At 41.1% G+C, this 21,991-nt stretch overlaps 1 protein-coding gene across 9 annotated transcripts in view; it reads right to left on the reverse strand.

The window, feature by feature from the left end:
* Positions 1–21,991, reverse strand: part of LOC126237282 (stress-activated protein kinase JNK) — a 1,031,804-nt gene that overhangs the window by 90,318 nt on the left and 919,495 nt on the right. For 8 of the 9 annotated variants that reach the window (XM_049947220.1, XM_049947222.1, XM_049947219.1 and 5 more), the window contains one exon: positions 1,261–1,457. In XM_049947220.1, coding sequence (XP_049803177.1) covers positions 1,261–1,400 — 140 coding nt within the window. In that variant the 5' untranslated portion in view covers positions 1,401–1,457. Of the gene's footprint in view, positions 1–1,260; positions 1,458–21,991 lie in introns of those variants that run through there. The other variant, XM_049947227.1, reaches the window with a different exon arrangement.

The raw sequence follows: 21,991 nt of genomic DNA on the forward strand, positions 1-21,991 counted from the left end.
ATACATGGCTACACTCCATACAAATACTTTCAGAAACGACTTTCTGACACTTAAATCTATACTCGATGTTAACAAATTTTTCTTCTTCAGAAACGCTTTCCTTGCCATTGCCAGTCTACATTTTATATACATTATTGTACAATAGTAAAGAGAAAAGAACAGAGATGTAGCTTAATCCAAGATGCCCCTAAAAAAAAAAAAAAAAAAAAAAAACTGAGCTGGAGTGCTTTGCAAGTGTCACTTTACTAAGGCAATTTCTTCTGCATGTATCTGAAATACTGTTGAATATGGTTTGAAAAGCAAAGGAAAGAAAATTGTAGTACTGTGTAAAACATTAGATAGATATTTATAATAGAAAGACAACATGAAACTGGATCATGAACACAAAATACACATACCACTTCATATCAACTGCACACTAAGAAATATAAAAGGTAATTATAAAAATTTTCAGTTTAAAAATGTCATCTTACATAATTATCCTTTCAGTACCCTGACCTAAACTGCATTACAACTTTCGGTCTGAAAGAAGGCCATAACAAACACAGGTTTGTGGTTCTTTAAGTTTTCACAGTTTACTGAATATTCTATTAGGTTTTGGGACTGCAGCCGCATCATGCTGACTTCTTGCCACAATATTTCGGCTGGCAACCGTCCAGCCATCTTCAGGTAAGTGTCCGCTACTGAACAATGGAGGATACTCACCTGAAGATGGCTGGACAGTTGCCAGCCAAAATACTGTGGCAAAAAGTTAACATGATTAGGGCTGCAACCCTGAAACCTCATAGAATGAAACACAGGTTTGTTTCAATGAAAATGATATTCTGTCGACGGAGAAAAATGACTGGTTTGGGTTACACAGACTCAACCACATAACATGTATTGAAGTCACGTAGAAAAGTGGGAAAAAACATACCAGTATGCTTACTAAACAAATTACATTGGGACAGGAAATTCACTGGTTCACATAAAAGTCAATAACAAAAGCTGCAGTTACATGCTCAGGAAGACACTTTCACAGAATGTGTATAAAATCATAGTTACCAGTAAACATAATTCTGAATAATGAGACACTTCATAAAAAGTATTTACTGAAAATGTCTGCACCTATTTGAACAGCTTTGGACGAAATTTGTTAAATGCATATAACTTGGCATAAATTTTGTGGGTTTTACACCATTATCATCATCAGCAGCAGCAGCAACGACTTCTACAAACAGGTTATGAAAGACTGGATGGAAGTACTTTAAGTGTACTTACCAAACTATACCCTGTGCTCCAGATCCAATGGGCTTCAGATTTTGGTAACGTTTGAGGATAGTAAACTTGGTATCGCCAACCTCCACAGTGTAAAACATGGAGGAGAGCCTTGAGGACATATTGGAGCCGAGGAACGGCATGCGTGGAGACCAGCACACTTCACTGCACAGCTACCAGATGCGCCTGGGCGACTCTGTCTGGAAGAGGTGAAAACACTGCATTTAACTTAGTGTCACTATTTCTGTGAAACAGTAGTTCACAAGAGCAGAACTAGCAGGACAAAAAATCCTAGCTGCTCACTTCTCTAAATTTTATTCACTCAAGTGAACGATATAAAATAAAAGGATGTTTTAATCCCAGTGTGGCAAACTGGGTTCATTCAAGTATACCAGTGTGTATTGTATTGTATGATATTTATATTGTATCTGCTTTGACTCATTCCACATCCATGCGTAATCACGCCATACTCGATCTATGGAATATGTATCTCAAATAAATCAAAAAATAAATAAAATAAATCATGGACGTAAAAATTTCAGACAGCTATAAACATCAATGAACACATTATTTTGACACAACATCTCCTTAAATAGTGGTGGCTTCTGCTTCTTTTAAATAATTTGCTATTGCGGTCCACCACTGACGTAATTTACCATCATCACCTCATAGAAAAATTATGCGACATTTGACAGACGTTAGTCTCTACGCAGAAAGATGTACAGTATCTTCATTTAGTGACCTCCTCTTTAATGTAAAGAAATAATGTAACACACAGATTTTGAAACAGATAAATAATATTCCCCTAAGAAAGTTTATTTTCTATATGGATCACTTGTAGCATTTTAAATGTAAAAGTGAAACTGCACTCAAGATTGGTTTGTACACCACGCATAGCGCTGTTGGTGGAGGTAAGCGCTTTAGTTACTTCGCCACAACATAAATTAATTACACGAGAAAATAATTAGGAGTCAGTAATCTTCCAGGAAGGGGGTATAGTGTCATAGAAGCAGCCAGCGACCTTTTCTTACGAAGGTGATGTCGTAAACTAAAATTTTATCTGAAATCGTCAGCTCAGCGTAATAGTTCGGATGTTTACCTCAGTGAGACGATCCTCAGAGAGTGGTAAACCAAAGAACCAACAGATGGCCCTGCTAATTTTTTCAAGTGGGTGACAAGGTGTACCGAATACAACAACATGAATTAGCGAAACAAATTTACTCTTTGAAAACGCTAGTTCCTTTTTTGAGCTTTGAACTTCCACGTTATACGATTCAATGCAATGGTTACACAATCCTCAACGTGTTTTCAAAAATGGTTCAAATGGCTCTGATCACTATGGGACTTAACATCTGTGGTCATCAGTCCCCTAGAACTTAGAACTACTTAAACCTAACTAATCTAAGGACGTCACACACATCCATGCCCGAGGCAGGATTCGAACCTGCGACCGTAGCAGTCGCGCCGTTCCGGACTGAGCGCCTAGAACCGTTAGACAACCGCGGCTCAACGTGTTTTAATCTACACTTCAGCGCTAATATTATTGAATGCGAAAGTAATTCTGTTAAGTTTTCACAACCAAACGGATGAACTGATTTTCAAGAAATATAGTGTGGAGATAACTTCAACCGTGAAGAGGATAAAAGGCTACTTTGCAAAGTAAATAAAAGAATCGTTCCCTAAGAGGGTGAAGTAAAGAATGGGTCTTCTTTTTTATTAAAAAAAAAAAGAAGTACTAAATCCGTTGCACAATGTATAAGTTGTATAACTTATAGCTACTTCAGTAGTACGATGCGTAGATACACGCACGCTCCCATCCACCAACACCGGCTCAAAAGAAGGCCTGACGTCACTTCCGCTAGGCACGGCGAACGCCAGGTCTGTTCCAGGCAGAAACTCGTGGGCGTGCTTATCACTATAAATCTCTTATTTCTGGACAAACTGTTTGGTACTGTTTTGGATTCTGCAGTTTTATTTAGATTAAAGATTTTCTTACTATCGTAAAGCTACAAATGAGGATCATAGTTCTGTATTACTGAATGCTGTCGAAACAAACGTAGATCAATATGAGAAGATGGTTTGCCCCATTGCAAGCTTCGGAAATTTTACATTCAAGTAACTATATTTACTTGATCCATTTTGTTATCGAAACTTACCCCAACCCCCTTAAAATTAACTCGTTTCTTTTAATTATTTATTAATTTTCGCTTGTCATCGTCACTGGAAATGTGAATTAATTTACATGTGTAAATGTACAACTGTTGCCAGTCATTAGATTACAGTCTATTTCAACGAAAGGAATTCTAAACAGGAAACAAAATAGCTTCATACATCGAAAATACTGCTGAGCTTAAACTTTTTTAAACATGCACATTAGAAAAGATAAATATTCCCCTCTTGCAACTGAAAGGAGAAACTTTATAAGATAAAAAAAATTATTTGATAAAACAAGTATCTCTCTTTTTGCCTCTTCTTCTGTCCCCCACCCCCTCCCCCAACGTGTACAATTTTTGTTCATTAACATTCAGTGCTCCTCACCCCATAGTCAACCAAGATACCTCAAGAAGAGCACCAATATGTTTACAGTTTCTTGTAAAAGCAACCCAGTACAAACGTAACTTCCTCAGATTTACAAATAAGGTAAAGAAGCACGAATTCTGTTGCTGCTGGACCATGAAGTTGTTTTTGTATGTCAATCCTTAAAACAGGTGGAAATTTAAGTTCAGGAGTACACTATTTGTTAAGAGGTGTAATGAATTGCACAATTAACTGATTGCAGAAATCTCTCAGAACAATGTGTGTTGGTCAACTACCGCCAATAGTTTCACATTTTCCTGTGTCAGAGAGGGAGACACCACATTGTGAGTATGCCTGCAACAGATCTGGCGTTCGCCGTGCCTAGCTGACGTGACGTCACCAACAAGCGCCGAGGCCTTCCTTTGAGTCGGTGTTGCCTCCGCACGCAGTCCGCTCGGTGGCGACGACACGGCACATGTTGAGCACACATCTTGTGTTTCATAAGATAATTGGAGGCTCCAAATAATGAGACTATCGCATTGAGGCCTCTGTAAATGGTGGCAGTTAAAATAACTAAGCACCTTAGAAACAATCTGCGCCCGCATCTCGTGGTCGTGCGGTAGCGTTCTTGCTTCCCACGCTCGGGTTCCCGGGTTCGATTCCCGGCGGGGTCAGGGATTTTCTCTGCCTCGTGATGGCTGGGTGTTGTGTGCTGTCCTTAGGTTAGTTAGGTTTAAGTAGTTCTAAGTTCTAGGGGACTTATGACCACAGCAGTTGAGTCCCATAGTGCTCAGAGCCATTTGAACCAAACAATCTGCGTATTTGTATGGTAACTATTAAAGAGAGTTATTTTACCAAATTTTGCACAGAAAAAAATACTGAAATTGACAAAACTGTTATTTGAAAACATATTTACAGTGTACTCCTTGGCCATGAAGTGTATTCCAATATTACTTTAAGTTGTTTAATTTGTCGTAATATTACTTAACGGACTGCGGTTAGAACAATTTAACGTTTCGGCGGCGAACGTCGGGAAAGAGAAATGGTTGTTAGAAATTTATTTATTAAGGCCTAAGAAGGCAACGCAACTCCAAGAAATTCATTCTAATACTTTCTACAACGGCGGAATACATTGTGTTAAGCAGATTATCAATAATGGACACCTCGAACTGAGCACCTGTAAATTTTTCAACGAAATGTTTCCTGCTGTAGTATACTTCTGCTAATTACTTGCAAGTACTTGTTTTCAATTTTGAGTGTAATACAAAAGATAAAATCTGAATTGGTAACTGTTTGGGCTAGGTTAACATTTTGAAGTTCATTCTTGACAAATGGGTCAGCATCAGCAGACTGTGTGTGTGTGTGTGTGTGTGTGTGTGTGTGTGTTTTTTTTTTTTTTTTTTTTTTTTTTTTTTTTTTTTACAAAATCAGCAGTGGCGGACGCATTTCCGCTCAACTAAAATGATTATTAGAGTAAAATGACGAAACTTCCGCCAGTTAGTGCGATCAGTTGAAGGTCGACCTTCGTTGGAAGTTATCTGACAGCCAAATGCCATCTTAAGGAAAATACGCTGTTTCAGGGCCATGTTGAATTGGGTATACAAGACAATAAATAATGTTTGAAATCAGATTAAATGTTGTTTCATGGTTTTATATCAGTAACGCGTGCGAGACAGAGAGGGGGGGGGGAGGAATAAAGGGGGGAGGGCTGGCGCCCCTTTCGGTAGTCTTCCAATTTGGACGGCGCCTGATTGACCCGTCTTGCCCGATCGGATGTCAGGTGGGGCGACACCGCCGTGTGTCGCCCTTTCCTGGCCGTCTAATGATGACAGAAGGGAGCCAGACACCTACACCGTCTACGACCGCAGCTCCGTGTAAAGCCGTCGGCACACGGACCGTGCATCCGAACGTTGAGCGTGCCGAGTTTCTGACGTCACAGCGTGGAATAGCACGTTCGGTAGTCTTTCCGAACGTGCAGAGCAATATCTGGCATGTCAGATATTTTGAGCGTGCGTCTGAGCGTCGACCAATGAGATAGCACAACGCCACCTACGTCACACGCACGCCGTCTCCCTTCAATACAGAGTTGTGAGGCGCCATATTGGCATTCATTTCAAGCCTACATGTATATAAATATGCCGTTTCTGAGCACCAGCAAATTGAGAATCACTGGAAAACCCGTTGTTAAATGTGTGATTCGTTCCAATAAAATAATGAGAAGCATAATATTCGTGGCAAAAGAATTATTGTAAGTTGCATATTATGAGAGTAGGCTATTTGAAGGCAACGACACACTGAATATCCACCCAAAGCGCATTGTTTCAGTTAATAACATATCTACGATTAAGGTTTTCAGCAAGGTGTAAGATACTAAGATTAAGATCGAAAGGTTTGATGTCGGTTTAACGTAATGAGTAGCGGCACTGGCCAACACGGAGTAATTTTGTTGAGATGGTGGTTCGCGTCTTGACACAACCAAATTTTTTTCCTAACATTCGCGTTTTTATTAGGTTCTGATACTTTATTATTAGTTTAATATAAGTATATACTATAATATTTGATGTTATGTAAATATAAGTTCACCTTTTTTTGAGGGGTGACTTTGTTCGATTGGCTTAATCTAAAGGACAGCTTGCGCTACTTGTATAAAGATATTTTCCTCCTTTTTCTTTTACGCTTCATAACTCACATGTTGCAAAGATTCTGCTACGGTTTAGGAGTAGTTATGAAGTGTGCTTATTGATTGGACATGGTACTTTCCTTTTCGTGAACGATGGAGGAAATGTGCGTTTTAATAGAGCTAACGTGGGAATTTTACGCGCGCCCGTTGAGTAAACAGTGTGATTTACGAATTAGAAACATTCCTCAACTGCCGCTCTAGTGCGTTGCGATCGCGTATACCACGTTGGGGCCCACGTACCGTATGCACAAGTGGCATCGTTCCTGAGCGTTCAGCAGCACGTTGAACTTGGCACGCTCAACGTTAACTTTCGACAGCACGGTCCGTGTGCCGACGGCTTAAGCCTCCAACCACTCCGTGGTCACGTTACACTTGCGGCATGCGCGGAATGACGGTAACGTTTACAGGCAAGGCAGTTTTATTACTCGTTCAACACGACCTGAAGACCACGTTATACATTACGCAATGCTATAGGAACACAGAGCAGTGTCCCTCTTCAGCACCTTCCGGCACATAATGGCGGTACCAATGTGCATATGAAGCGTACAGAGTTGGACAATACGATAGCATTTAAAAAGAAATTAAAAGAATTTCTTAATGGCAACTCCTTCTACTCATTAGATGAATTTTTGGATAAGTAAGTGGGTAATTTCCCCAACCCCCACAATAAATATAGTGTCATGTAATATTTTGTGTAATGTAATATCTTGTATAGACACCTTTTATTAACCTGGCACGTTCCACATCATTACGAAGTGTCGTATTTATGATCTATGGAACAAATACTAATCTAATCTAATATCTAATCTGGCCATTCTTCTGATTTCCAATTATTGTGTTACAACTTAAGTATACTGCAAACAATCTTTATAAATGTGGTGCTCCAGAAGGATGCTGAAGAATGTATGGGTAGATCGAGTAACTAATGAGGAGGTTCTGTGCAGAACTGGGAACATACAATTTTGGTACAACTCACTAAAAGAAGGGATCGATTGATAGTACACACCGTGAGACATCCAGGAATCGTCAGTTTTATAATGTATAGAAGTGTTTGCGCGCGGGGGGAGGAGGGGGGGGGGCGGTGTTAAAATTGTAAAGGGAGACCAAAGCTCGAATTAGTAAATAGGTTCAAATGGATGTAGGTTGCAGTAGGTAATCAGAGATGAAGAGGCCTGCGTAGGATGGACTAACTTGGAGAGCTGACTTCTTCTCATTTCCAGTTATTGTATTATAACTTATGCATACTGCAAAGAAGCTTCAGTCTTCGGAACTGGAGACCACAAAGCACAACAACATAATTCAAATATACACAACGTCAAAGGCTCCCCCCCCCTCCCCCCCAACGTTACCGGTTTCCGTCTATTAGCTATCAAGAGCCCTGTTCTTAAAAATCGAAAAGGAAAAGCATGGCCTCGACTGCTAATGTATTACTAAAAAGTATCACTGGCATTTTTATTTTATTTCTATGGTAATAGTAGTCGCTTCATTCCCACTGTTGCTGACTCGAAACCTAATTGCTCCGAATTAAAATTTCTGTATTTCCTGCGAGCCGACATAACGCAGCGCGGGATAGCCGCGCGGTCAAGACGCCTTGTGACGGTTCGCGAGGCTGCCCCCGTCTGAGGTTCGAGTCCTCCCTCGGGCGTGGATGTGTGTGTTGTCCATAGCGTAAGTTAGTTTAAGTAGTGTGTAAGCCTTGGGACCAATCACCTCAGCAGTTTGGTCCCATAGGAACTTACCACAAATTTCCAAAAAAAATCCGACATAAGATCTATGATCGTCGTGGTGTCGATTTACCATCTTGTAAGTAAAAGGCAAATTGTCGGCGCCGCACTCTTCGCAAAAGTCGCAAAACTGCCAGAAGGCATCGTACGGAGTACAGGGGAAAACTTCGACTCCTGAACACAGTTATGGATGAAAAATAAACTCACTGATTGACACAGACCCGGTCATTAGCTCTATCACAATGAACAATGCCACTGAAGAGACTACAGAGCTCAATTTGCGTCTAGAGAGTAGTGTCCACGAAATTGGATCAGCCGTTTGCATAATGGACTGTTTTGAGTTGTCTTTCTGTTCTATTTGTAAATGTTTATCAACACTTTCTAAAGTTCTGTAATTTATTACACAGTTCCTTCGAACTCGATGAATCAAATACAACGTTTACGTAATCGTTTAACAAAATTACATAATGCATGATAAGGTTCCCTATCATCTTCGCAAATGTTTGCAAATGACAATGTGCAACACTAAGATATATAGCAAATACCGAAATTTTACTTACTGTGTGTATGCAGCGTAGTAGGAAGAATGCAATGTCATAATTTACAAGTGATCTGGGGGTGTACATAAGGTGAAATTTTTGGCGCCAACAACGCATCTCAAACCCGGCTGGGAGCCCAGTCAACCGAGCTCAGATGAGAGATACGTGTACGTCATTCCGTCTGCTTCAGCCGTGTGGCAGAGTTCATCAACCGTAGCGCTGTCGAGTTGTGGAGTGTCACCCTCTCGCTAATCCCTGACAAGATGTTTCCGAAGAATGAGAGATTAGGAGGACGTGCTGGCCAGGGCAACAGCATACACCATCTGCGTCCCCGGGGGGTCAAGACGGCACGAAAAACGTGCGGTTCTGCGTCAATTTGTTGAAAGAGAACGTTACGAAGACCTAACATAGAACAAAGCCACCGGGGTTGACACGACACAATTGTAACGTCTGTTGTCCAGGTAACGGGCTATGCGAACCAGAGGTGATAGTTTTGTGTACCCAATGGCACACCTTAATAATGACTGGCCAGGAGCGGTGCCTAAATGACGATGGCGAATGCATTCTAACAACTTTCGTTATCTTTGGAACTAGAGACAGGGGCTCGTCCATTATGATCCTGTAAGCAGAATGGTACTCGTCTGAAAAGACGTGGTTTCAGTCTTGTCACTTTTCCCCACAACATGGTATAACAAGAAGAGTAATTTGAACACAACAGTGCTTTACCAGTCATGATCCTGTTGGAAGTGGTATGTCGTTGCCTTCCTCCGATCTTAGAAATGAATTACCTAGTTTTAACTTCAGTCGAAACAGCAACTTGGCATTTTTCAGGTTAATAAATGACTGCCAGATATGAACAAAGCGACAAGAGACAGAAAAAATAATTTGCCGCCCGAGTAACGAATTCAGGGCATCTGGGTCTGTAGCCTGGCCAGCATCGACTGAGCCGCCAAGCCGCACAGGCTATTTGTACACGGACAACCTAAGAACGGGCACAGATTGTTTTCAATCTGTACCGCGTTTAGGAAGGTAAGATCGGTAGCTAGCGAGGTCAATGGACAAATTTTAAGTGGACGTCTTCATTTAGCTGTTTAGGCACCGCCCTCAACAAATAATTGCATCCTCAGGGGTGATAATATTCTCACTTACACGGGTGGAAGCGTCGACGATTGGTCTCATGAGACTGAGGATGAAATATCACACCTTTGTTGATGTTCACATTCATCAGATTTGAACACTGTCGAGATTATAGGTATTATCACAACCTCCCCCATCATCTCTCAAGGAACTGGAACATCTTCCTTGTAAGGAATGGTATATATTGTCTGATTTAAATTAGTTAGCATCTCACGTTTAAGGTGCGAACAAGTACTGTCTGCAGGCAGCCATCGCAGCGCTCTGTCCTCCGCAGCGATAGAAAATCGCTTTAAAGTATCTCCTGCAAATGAAGTTATGCCGCTAAGCGCGTCAAAAATATATTCTTAATTTTCATGGAGACGGTAAATATGTTTGTTTATTGCAAAACGGTGAAATTTTCGCGTTAGGAGAAGTTCCCTACTTCGGAACTGCGGGCACACAATGTTTTACACAGCTGAAGTGGCCACACAGCGGGAACAGGAAGTACTAGGGACCCTCTGGTGTGTTGCTGGTGAGAGCAGTCCATGCCGCCTGCTGTCAAACGCCAACTAATTTAAACAGGACTATAATTCCACTGGCTTTCACCGAATATTCTCATGCATCCAACCCCACGAAGATGCGGGCTAAGCGTGATCACATATAGTGATAGCAGCAACAGCTCCAGTTGTCAATTTTCCATTTGAAAGACCGATTTCGAGCTCAAACTACCCTACTGCCACAGTGACCCCTAAATTATTTGCTGGAGAAATCGCCTGAATATAGAATATTTAATAATGAAATTGCAGTCTGATATACCAAACACTTTTTATTTCACCTCTGGCGTGTTGTTTTTCAACCAATATTGGTATTAGTGCATCCAAATTGGAGATAAGTAAAAACTATCATGGACGCCTTTCAATTATGAAAATCTGGAGCTGAAGACTATTTGCAGCTTCATTAGATGAAAATGCTATTCATTTAATAAAATGCACATTTATCAATGTATTTTGAAGTGTTTTCAATTGGTTATAAATCCATTCACATTCATTATTTCCACACTCTTGGAACATTGACTACAATGTTACCGGCAATTGGCCGGCCTTTACTAGGGACGCTTTGTTTCAACAATGATCATTCTTACAGTGAACGACTGTAATTTCTTCGTCGTAGTCTGAAGATTCGGCAGACTGATCAGAAACTCTGTCCGTAAATGCCGCAGGAGCATCAGCTTCAGATTCATGTTCATCAGTAAAGTCGTTTGCGTCACTTTCACGACTGAATTCTTCCAACTCCCGTAACTTCCGTTAGTAACATGTCATTTCGACGTACCATTTTCACATAAATGTACTTCACACTCAGAGTTAGAACAATTACACAATCTGGAGTACAGAGTCAGAGCGACCCTTCAAAAAATACAGGGTGTCCGAAAAGACTTTCCCTGATTACATAAATTGATAACTCAGGCTAGAAGTAAGATACAGACATGAAACTTGTTTATTGTTTACAACTATCGAAGTTTTTTTTTTTTTTTTTTTTGCTGTTTTAGGTTCGCAGTGCGTAAGTAGTGGATGAGGTGCAGTGCCCAAGAAGCCATGTTAACCAATCAGGAAAAGGCAGTGTGTCCTATGGTACCATGAGACACGATCACCAACCACAGTGCACGGACACTTCCAGACAACATTTGGAAGGAATCCACCTGATGTCAGGAGCATTAAAGCCTGGTATGAGAAGTTCAAGAACACAGGATCGGTTGCTGACCTTGCGAGGTCTGGTAGACCAAGAACCTCAGCAGATTTTACACAAACGTTTATTGTTTCGTTCAGGCCTTGTTGCCCAATGACAGTACACGTCGATATGACTTTGCGGTCGAAATGCTATCACGTATTGAGGACGATGATGGTTATCTCATATGAATTTCCTTTTCCGACGAAGCGACATTTTTTGTCAGTGGAGTACTGAATCGCCATAATGTGCGCATTTGGGCTTCACAACCTCCTGCCGAGGTCATGGAGTGCACCAGAGGCAGTCCAAAGGTGAATGTTTGGTGCGAGCTATTGCACGATCGAATTATCGGGCCATTCTTCTTCGCTGAGGCTACCATCACATCTGCAGTGTACCTGGACATGGTGCAACTGTATGCTGTTCCTCAGCTGCTTCATTATCACCCCGATGTCTTGTTTCAGCAAGACGGTGCACCGCCTCATTGGGGTTTGGACGTCCGTGCCTATCTCGATATGACCTTTCCTGGGCGATGGATTGGTCGTGATGGGCCAACGGTTTGGCCTCCACTTTCTCCTGACATAACCCCATTAAACTTCTTTTTATGGGGTTATGTCAAGGACGAGGTCTACCGAACACGTGTACCAGATCTTGAAACCCTGCGGCAACGTATAACCACAGCCGTTGAATCGATCCCTCCAGTGATGTTGGCTAATGTGTGGACGGAAACTGAATATCGCCTAGATGTGCTACGTGCTACCAAGGGTGCTCATGTGGAAGTTTACTGATGTGTGAAAAAAACTTTGATGGCTTATAAACAATTGGACACCAGTTTCATATTTGTATCTTATTTCTATCCTGAGTTACCAATTTATGTAATCAGGGAAACTTTTCGGACACCCTGTATTTCTGTCCTATTAATTAAACAACACTCACAACTTCGACCGTCCGTCCTCTACTAGACCTCATTCGAAACTGAATTTACACTGGTGGAAGCGGGTTCTGTTTATGCAGTGGCGCACGCGCAGTAACAAACAAAAAAACTCCAGGGTCAGATTAATCCTAGCGTATATTACCATTTCTAGGGTTAAATGCGATCAAGTACGTAAAACGTTTAACAACGTTACGTCACATAAGAAGATGGAGCTGACGGTATTGTCACAGTTGTGAAAATGGGCCTGCATGCAGCAGGGCAGGTAACCACACGGGCAGTGCGACCACTCTGCAGCACCAGGGACTGACTGGCAGCACGGCGACAATGTTGTTGCGGCTTCCCTCGACGCAGCAGCAGAGGAAGGCGCGCTGACAGCGGTGCACCCAACAACACAGTAGTGGCACTACGTCTTTTCAAACTCCCCGAGCCTAAGTATAGCATCACAAAGTATGTACCCGTGTGTGGAGGCTCTGAGGTGAACTAAAGTTGCCACAATGCATACATCGTCACACGCACCCGCACCTTGCGAGGTACTATGAAGAGTCACATGTGCAGAACACTATCATCACCGGTTCGCACAACCGGTGATTTGGACAACAACCGTTACAGGGAGGACGTGTCAAGGCCGGTAGCGGTGACTCATCTTCATGGTCTCCGTGAAGTTTCAACAATGCGATGAAACATTGCCCGAGCTGTTCTCAATTCCCTTCCAGTACAGAACAAAAATCAGATCGTCGCTTACTTCAGTTTATATCTCACAAGCACCCGACCTCCGCTGCCATACTTATATGAGCGTCCTACTGTACCTATATCTAATTATGTCAGATCCGTCTCCTTCCGCATGGCAAAGAGTGTAGACAGGATGGATGACTGCAGTAGGCCATATATAGTGTGTCCACATGAAACCAACTTTATTTCCAAATGCACTTTAAAAAATGAATTATAAGACATAGGTACACTTATGTACTCAAAATATCGGTAGATTTTTTCCCTAAACGATTCCTTTTGTTTTGTCTCAGGTGCTAAGTAACCACCAGAAATAACTACACCTCAAGCAAAAGCCCAATGCGTGGTGTGGTACGCGGAAACGAAAGCACCCACTGCTGTCCAAAGAAATTTCCCACGTAGATTTCGGAGTCACCAAACGTTAAGGCTCGGTATGACAAACTCCTGGTCACTGGGACGTAAACAGGCAAGACAGGTTCTGGCAGAAAACACAAATCTGATGAAGTGGTACAAGAGACTTGAGTGAGCTTTCAAAGTATACCATCAAAATCAGTTCTACGAGCATCACGAAGCTAAACATTCCTTCCTCGACAGTTCACAAGATGCTGCATGAACGACTTCGCCTACACGCCCACGAAGTTCAAACTGTGCTAGCATTGGAAGCGAAATGATTTGGCAGCTTCGCCACGAGTTTGCTATTGAGATGCTGGATCGGATTGGGCAAAACCCCAGCTATCAACGAAATTTTTCTCTCTGACGACGCATCCTTCATCAAAAGTGGGAAGCTTATTACATTATCGGACTTTGTGGAATGAATAGGACGAGATGGACCAACCAAGTGGTCACGAAATAATGCTTCTGGGTTTCTTCCTGTGATGTTATGTGTTAAGACATTGTGTGTGCCTCGCCTGTACGTAACCTTAGCATCCCCGCAGAAGAACTCTGACTGCAATGGCCTCCATCACCGCAGACATGCTTGTGCGCACATGGGCTGACACAGAGTATTGTTTTGACATTGTACAGGATACAAATGGAGTCGAACTAGAAGTATATTAATTAATCATTCGCATACGTCTCATAGTTTTTCAAAATTGCATTAGGATATCGAGGTTTAATGTGGACGCCCTGTATATGATAGGAGTTTGTATAGAGTGGAAGCTCGAGCACTGCATGCGGAAATTGGTGCGGGCCTTACTGGTAGCGCTGACGAGCAGCAGAGGCAATGTCCGGAGAAGCAGCTGGCCGCAGCGCTTAAGCGCACGGGATTTCCTGGGCGTGAGCCTACTCTTTGATGCCTACAGCCCAGCTAAGGGGAGATTTCAGGTAAGCTGGCTTTAGGTGTGCCAGCATAAATAAGGAACGTACGCAGAATGAGTGAATCTGCAATCTATGTAAGAGGATTTCTGCAGAAGTCGTCCTTTTACTACAGACGTGGGCACACAAAGATCAAATTTCGCCTGTCGACATGCAAGTCACAATTGTACCAACAAGAAGTGCTGTGGAAAATTCAAACAACGCAATTATTTTGTAGAAATATCTGCGCTGTCACACTCCACGTTATAAATAAATTATTACTGGACGATGAAGCAAATAAGATGCACGCAAAAATGATTCCGGAACACGAAGTTTCTTACACTTAGTTATTTGCGTTATGACACGACTAAGAGAAGCGATCGGGTGATACGACATATCCTGAGGCATAATAGAATGGTCGATTTGGCAATGGACTGAAGTCGGGGGGTAAAATTTGAAGAGGCAGACCAGGTTTTGAGTACAGTGAACAGGTTTGATGTGGATGTAGCTTGCAATAGTTAGTAGGAATGAAAAGGCTTGCATACGATGGACGAGCGTACGAAGTTGCATCAAACCAGTCATCGAACTGAAGATCACAACTAAAGTTATTTTCAACAGATACTCGTAAACTAATGACTAAATTTCAGTTGGTGGTAGAAACTCATGTTACGTTGGCTATGCCTTAAAAAATTCCTCATTTTCAACTGGCTGAAGGTACTATTTAATAATATGTGGCACAAATTGTTAACTGGTATTCTTTTGTATCCGTGTATGACTTGTTTTCTCCGTCATTTGGTAATAATCTGGTTTTAGTTCTATAGTTGCCATGTAATCTACACCACTATATAAAGACAAATCGTTGTTTAAGATCGTTACCAAAACTTTCTAAAAGTTCTTGATCGATTTATTTCAAATTTATATACGATATTCTAAACAAACATTTAGACAGACATACCCTGTCAGCAAATAACTCGAAACTTCTTCATCGATTTCAAAATTTAATACGATGGTCTAATAAACATTCAGGAAATAATATACTTTTATAAACAACAATCGACTGTGAGAAAGAACATTCGGTGCTATGCTGCAAGAAAAAAAAGGACAGTGCGGTTTCGTTGTCTTTCTCGCAGCCACTTGTAACTACGACACCAGCCTGTGATGAAGCGTTGACGTCCAACAACTTATCGTGTACACCTTCAATAACTTTCCACCCATGCTCGCGACAGTAGCTCATGAACAGACGACCAGCTCCGCCGTTTACGGGAGGCTCGTTCCCAGACGCTGGGCCATAAAAATCTGACCTTTATCAAAGTCACTTACGTCAGTGGATTTCCCGCATTTGCTTCCATTTCGTCGCTAAAACGATTCCCCACTCGTCTCTGCTCAGCTTATATGCCAGGTGGTTATAATTAAAGTGCACCTATTCACAGAGGTCCTGTGAATAAAAGAAAGAGGTAGAGAAACTCGTTCACATGTAATGGATTAGCAACGGGATGTGGGCAGGAAAGATCAAGCAAGTGACAAAGGCATAACGTTGCTTTTATTATTAATTGCCGCTTACCCAGTTTTTAGCACTCGGGTCGTCGACGAGATGCTGTACAGCGCCAGATTTGCACCTCGTGGCTAAAATTGGAACTAATTTTCTTCGAGCGCAAATCGTTTCCACACTGACGCGTTAGCATATCTACCAAGTCTCGCTATAGCGAGGTGCCTCAAGAAATTAACACTCTCTCCGCAGACCGCGGACCAGCTGACAAACAAAAATTCGATGTCAATCACTAGTCTATGTAGCTGGAATGCGATCCTAACCACTTGACTTTTGATATCACCGTTTTATGCTGAAGTACCGAAACAAAGACGATCCACAATGAATGACTTACGAAGAAAAAGTTTTTTTTTTCATCCGTATAGAACCAGGACAGTCTTTCCAACAGTCAGCTCAATAATAACGTATAATGTTTCACGTATTTAAAAAAAAAACTGACGTAGAAATGCTTTACATGCGATAATGACAGGATTTGAATATTTCGTGATCCGACATGAATACTTCGGAGCACGTGTATAAATTTCTAACCTTCCAAGACACACATCATTTGACTTCGATTAGGCTACAATTGCTCTACAACAAGGTGACATCGTCAGAATATCCATACCAGCACCGCCCAGTTTACATAATAAATATCAGTTCTCTAATGGAACGCAGATGCAAAACACGACGCTCGTGCAAAGAAGGACGAATTAATTATCTCCAAATAAGTCCTCCCATCTAGACACACGCAGCACCAGTAATAGGTTATATTATCTGGTTATTTCGCGTCCAAAGTCATGTTTGACGGTGAAATGGTCGTGTACAAAGTGTCAAATTTGACTCATGTAGTTTCAGATATGATTTTGATCCTTGCTCGTGTAGTACAACGTAAACAGAGTTTGGTTACAGCTCTCGCGTCCAAAATTCTTCATTGAAATGGCCACAATCTTTGACTGTAAAAACACAGTACAAATACCACCGCATCGACACGTGAATGACGTGACCAGTACTTCCGCTTCAAAATTCCATACTCTATGAAACTTTTAGTGTGGCACCATTTTGTGTTTAATATTCTATGAAATTCATTACATCACACCGTGGTCAGCATAGCCCTTCAACATTTTAATCCTGATAAGAATGTATGGAACAATGCCATCTTCGTGTACTTGAGCAGTGAGAGAAGCCTTAACCAGGCGGTTAAGGGGCTCCGGAACGCCCTATACTTGCAATGTTAAAATAACGCTTATAAATTACATCTTTCCTCACAAAGTATTTGAGGTAGGAAGTTTAACTTTTTACAGATTATTTATTGGAATATGGGCTACAACTTAACACAGGGATTTTACAAAATTTTAGTTCAGTTATTAAAGATGATTTTTTTTCAATTGTAATGAAAATTCACAACATTATTTTGCAACTTTTTATTTATATATTCAAAAATATACAGTTTTTTGGAAAAAGGCTGTGTTAAATTATGCAGAAGGTACTGTGTAACATTTACTGAAAGTTTGAAACAAATATGTTTGGAAGATCCTTAGAAAACATGTAATTAGTATGAGAAAATAAAAGTTTTGGGAATCGAGCGACAAAGATTGGATTAACTTTTTAGTGCATTCCAGGTCCATAGGATGGATTATCTTCATCCTCTGCAAACTCCTCCTCCAGCTCCCTCTTGTTCCTCCTCCTGTTTACTCTTGCTTGTATTTCTAGACTCTTTACAGCCCTGTCTGCAGCCCGAAGGCGTTCCTTGTCTAAAGCAAGCATCGCTCGTACCATGTTAGAACCTATCTTCATTCCCATATTTCTAAATACCTTTGGCTTTCCAACATTTCTCCTTTTCTTAAATGCCTTCAGAGGATTTCTAATAACTTTACTTTTACTCATTATTATACTTCAACAAAACAGAGACTCAAACAGAATTAATTACGAGATAACGACAGAGTAAATAAACATGAAACAATCGACAATCACACCAGCGATATATATTGAACCATCACAGGTTAGCCACAACACATACTTTATCTCACATCACTAAAATGTACCTGATGAACACGGACGTTAATAACAACACCATTTGACAGCAGTTTAACAGCGCCACAGTGGGTCACGCCCATGTAGAACACATTTCAAAAAAAATTTAAAAATAGTTGTAGTCTTCGGAATTGAATAAATTATATATCTATTAATAGGTAATAGTCTGCAGATTCAGAAAACGCAAAAAAGTAAAAATTGAACTTTTCATGATTTTGAGCCTTTCCGGAGCCCCTTAAAGGGAGTGGTTCACATGTACCGCGGACAATTTAATTTCTACATCAAATGTCGCAAGTGTGTGCGCACACACACACACACACACACACACACACAGTTTTTGAAGATACTTTTCATGTTCTACACAAACAGAACGTGTCCCCCCCCCCCCCCCCCAAACTGTTTGTAGCCAAAATTTGCCTTAATTTGTAGATAGTATTAAAATCACTTTGACACAACTTAATAGTGGAAATCTCGAGCGTTCTAATTGTCAAATCTCACATTCTTCAGAAGAATAAAAAAAACTATGTCTCTCTTTCTGTACGTAACTTATTAAAATTAAAAATTTTGGAAATTATTCTGACACCACAGAATATGCTGAACACCTCATCACTGCAAATTAAAAAATTAATAATTTACGACGAAAGTTCTTAAATGCCATACCAAGAAACCGGCTGATTCTAAGTGCGAATAAAAAAAGTTATTGTTTGAAGTGTCGTTAATACGGATGCACAAAGTTTCTTTTGTGATAATCTAAGCACAGAAATGGGAGTACAGTAATGGTGTTTTAACTAGTAGAAATGTAGTCAACAAAAACCATTTCTCATATCTTCTAACGTTTTACAAAAGATTGACTAAATTAAATTCCAGAAAAAAAAAACGCTCGGTACTGACTTCTGTTTCTCACACATCCCCATTCTTGGAATCAGGTGCGCAGTTTACTGTAGAACTCCCTGTGCTGTAAAGGAAGAAGTGGAAACTTCAACAGGTCTTTTTGTTTTGCAACTAATAAAAACAGCTGGTCTTTCAGGTGAAGTACGGCATGGCATACATCAGCCATGGTCTTTCCTCCTTTGAATACATCGACATTTTTCCTTTATTCTGTTTCAGAGTAAGGATTTATAATAGCTAATTGAGATGGGTGAGTATGAGAGAGTTTCCACACACAGCATTTCGAAATCGTTTCAGCACCATCTATGAAACCAAAGAAGCAAGTTGCGAGCTTTGGAATGAAATGAGTGTAAATCCTGTGGAACAAAGGAAGTGCTTATCTTTCTTGGTTTCTTTGTAATTCCAACACAGGTCAAAAAGCCGTGCCCACTCACCAAAAACTTGTGTGTTATCTCTTCAAGCCACCCCAGACTAGATGGAGGACGCACTGACACATGGAGCTTAGAATTACAGAATGAATCACTGCTTGACACAAAGACAATGCGGCATTTAGCAGTGAATATTTGAAATATTTTCTCTATTACTTGACACTTGGGATAAGTCTAGAGACATGCAACAACAGAGTATAAAGAACACAATAGCACTGAAAACTCGGTTAGTGAAAAAATGGTGCTTAGAAGTTCGATATTTTAATTTTTTTCTGAGTCATCTGACTGGTTTGATCACCATGAATTTCTCTCCTTTGCCCACCTCTTCCTATCAGAGCAGCACTTGCAACCTACGTCCTCAATTACTTGCTGAACGTATTCCAATCTCTCTCTTCCCCTAGTTTTTACCCTCTACAGCTCCCTCTATTACCATGGAAGTTATTCCCTGATGTCTTACCATCCTATCCTTTCTCCTTGTCAGTGTTTTTCACATATTCCTTTCATCTCAGATTCTGCGCAGAACCTCCTCATTCGTTACCTTATCAATCCACCTAATTTTCGACACTCGTCTGTAGCAACACATCTCAAATGCTTCTATGCTCTTCTGTTTTGGTTTTCCCATTGCCGATGTTTCGTTACCATACAGTACTCCGCTCCATTCTTCATTTATACTGTCAATAAAATCACCGGTTTGTATGCAATTGTTTACCTGGAATGCAACGTGTAAGGGAGGAAAAAGGTTAGGTTTAACATTTTCTACACATAGTTTGATGCATCATAATTCAGAACTTATTAATCTGCTTACTTACAAATCGAGAACATGCTGGCTAAATCAACGGGTATCATTTACACTGCGGATTAGATATATGAAACTGGAGTAGATTTTAATTATAGTCTACCGTACGGCGCTTGATGCTGGGCGATATCGACATGAAAGACTAGGTGCGGTTCACACAGACGATACGATACATGATGCGATAAGCGATACGACTCAAAAGCAAACCACATCGGTGGAGCGCACAGATACACAGCAGAAGAGACATCACCGATATGTTTCTCTGTCGTATCGCTGGGCGCAATACGTACTGCTGGTCGCTCCAAGCTACTTGTACAATACACGGGGGACGGAACTTTCAAGTCATCCGATGTGTTTAAACTTAAAAGCCTCTATCTTGGGACCCGAGCGTGTTCTCCGCTATGACGTCTTTCTCATTCGATTTTTAAGTATTGTTACGGTCCACAATTACTGCGATGCTTCGAAGTAAAGTAAAACATCGTGAATATTTTGAAAAGTTTACAGCGAAGAATGAAGTCAGTGTCCACTTTATTTTAGTGTGTTTTAGGTCATAATATAACTAACATATTCAAATTGTTTTCAACTATGGAAGGAGAGCGATACCTCTTTCCATTCTCGAGAATATACCTAAGAGACATTGGAGACTGTAAGCAACGCCGCCTGTTATAGGAGTGCGGAGCTGCCTCCTGTTTCTCTTTTTCGTTTGCTGCCGAAACAAGCCGAAGCTGGAAATGAAGAACTTACTGAAATGAAAAGACAGCGGGAGACGTCAGGTGATGATGATGCTGACTGAATGCTGTTTTCGTCTATGTTCCTTCCCTGATTTCAGGAAACTCTGCGACAGGCACAAAAGAGAACTAAAAGATAAAATCCTGTTACTTACAATGAGCAGCTGGACAAAGCCAAGGATTTTTATTATCATCATGGGCTTCTTCCACCCTCTGCTACACCATCGATGGTAACTGATCTCACTTCAAATCCAGCAACGTTTCTTCTGAATACTACTCAAACAGAATCATACATTACTCTGCGAAACTGAACGGTTGCAAAAACACTGTCCTAGCGTTATCAATATGCAACCATTAATTATGAATTATCACACTGAATTAAGTACCATCCTAAAAAAAACTTTTCATGGTAGTAATTTTGACGTCATTCACCAACCTGCCTTACAGTAATGAGTTGCTTCCCAGCAGGAGAAACAACAAGTAGAAAATTTGTGTCGTGCTTCTGTCAGAGTAGCTGCGAGCAGTAGTCAATCTGTATAATTCCTGGAATTTGTGTTCGTATGGGAGAGCTCGAAAGGAACCATAGCTGAACTAGTTTGATATCTACAGCATTGTACGTCTGTACTTCCTTTTCTTTTTCAGTTTCTCGAGATTTACATAACGATAAGTGATAATAAACTCCTCTCAAAAGATCTCATGACTGGAACTGAAACAGAAACTTGATTCGTGCTGTCTCGTTGCTTGTCGAACGGCGAGTCCCATCGCATATCGTATCGCATAACATACGACCCCAGTAGGAAGACGAGTGTCGCACCGATAAGCATCGCTAAGAGCGGTCTTTACTGCACCATGTCGTACCGCATATCGTATCGTCTCAGTGTGAACCGCGCCTCAACATCATCAACTCAACGTACACGTAGCAGGAAATGTGGCTTTCACAGGTCCAAGCACGTAGTAGCAAACAACTGGCGGTGCGGCAGGAACGCCGTTCTGGTAGGTTCACGAGTCTGACATTTCCTTGAAGTGCAAGGACGTGCTGCTGCTTAACGTAAACTGCATCTCTATCATAGCGATGATGAACGATGAG

This window comes from Schistocerca nitens, chromosome 2 (assembly GCF_023898315.1).
Source record: "Schistocerca nitens isolate TAMUIC-IGC-003100 chromosome 2, iqSchNite1.1, whole genome shotgun sequence".
Classification (NCBI taxonomy): domain Eukaryota; kingdom Metazoa; phylum Arthropoda; class Insecta; order Orthoptera; family Acrididae; genus Schistocerca; species Schistocerca nitens.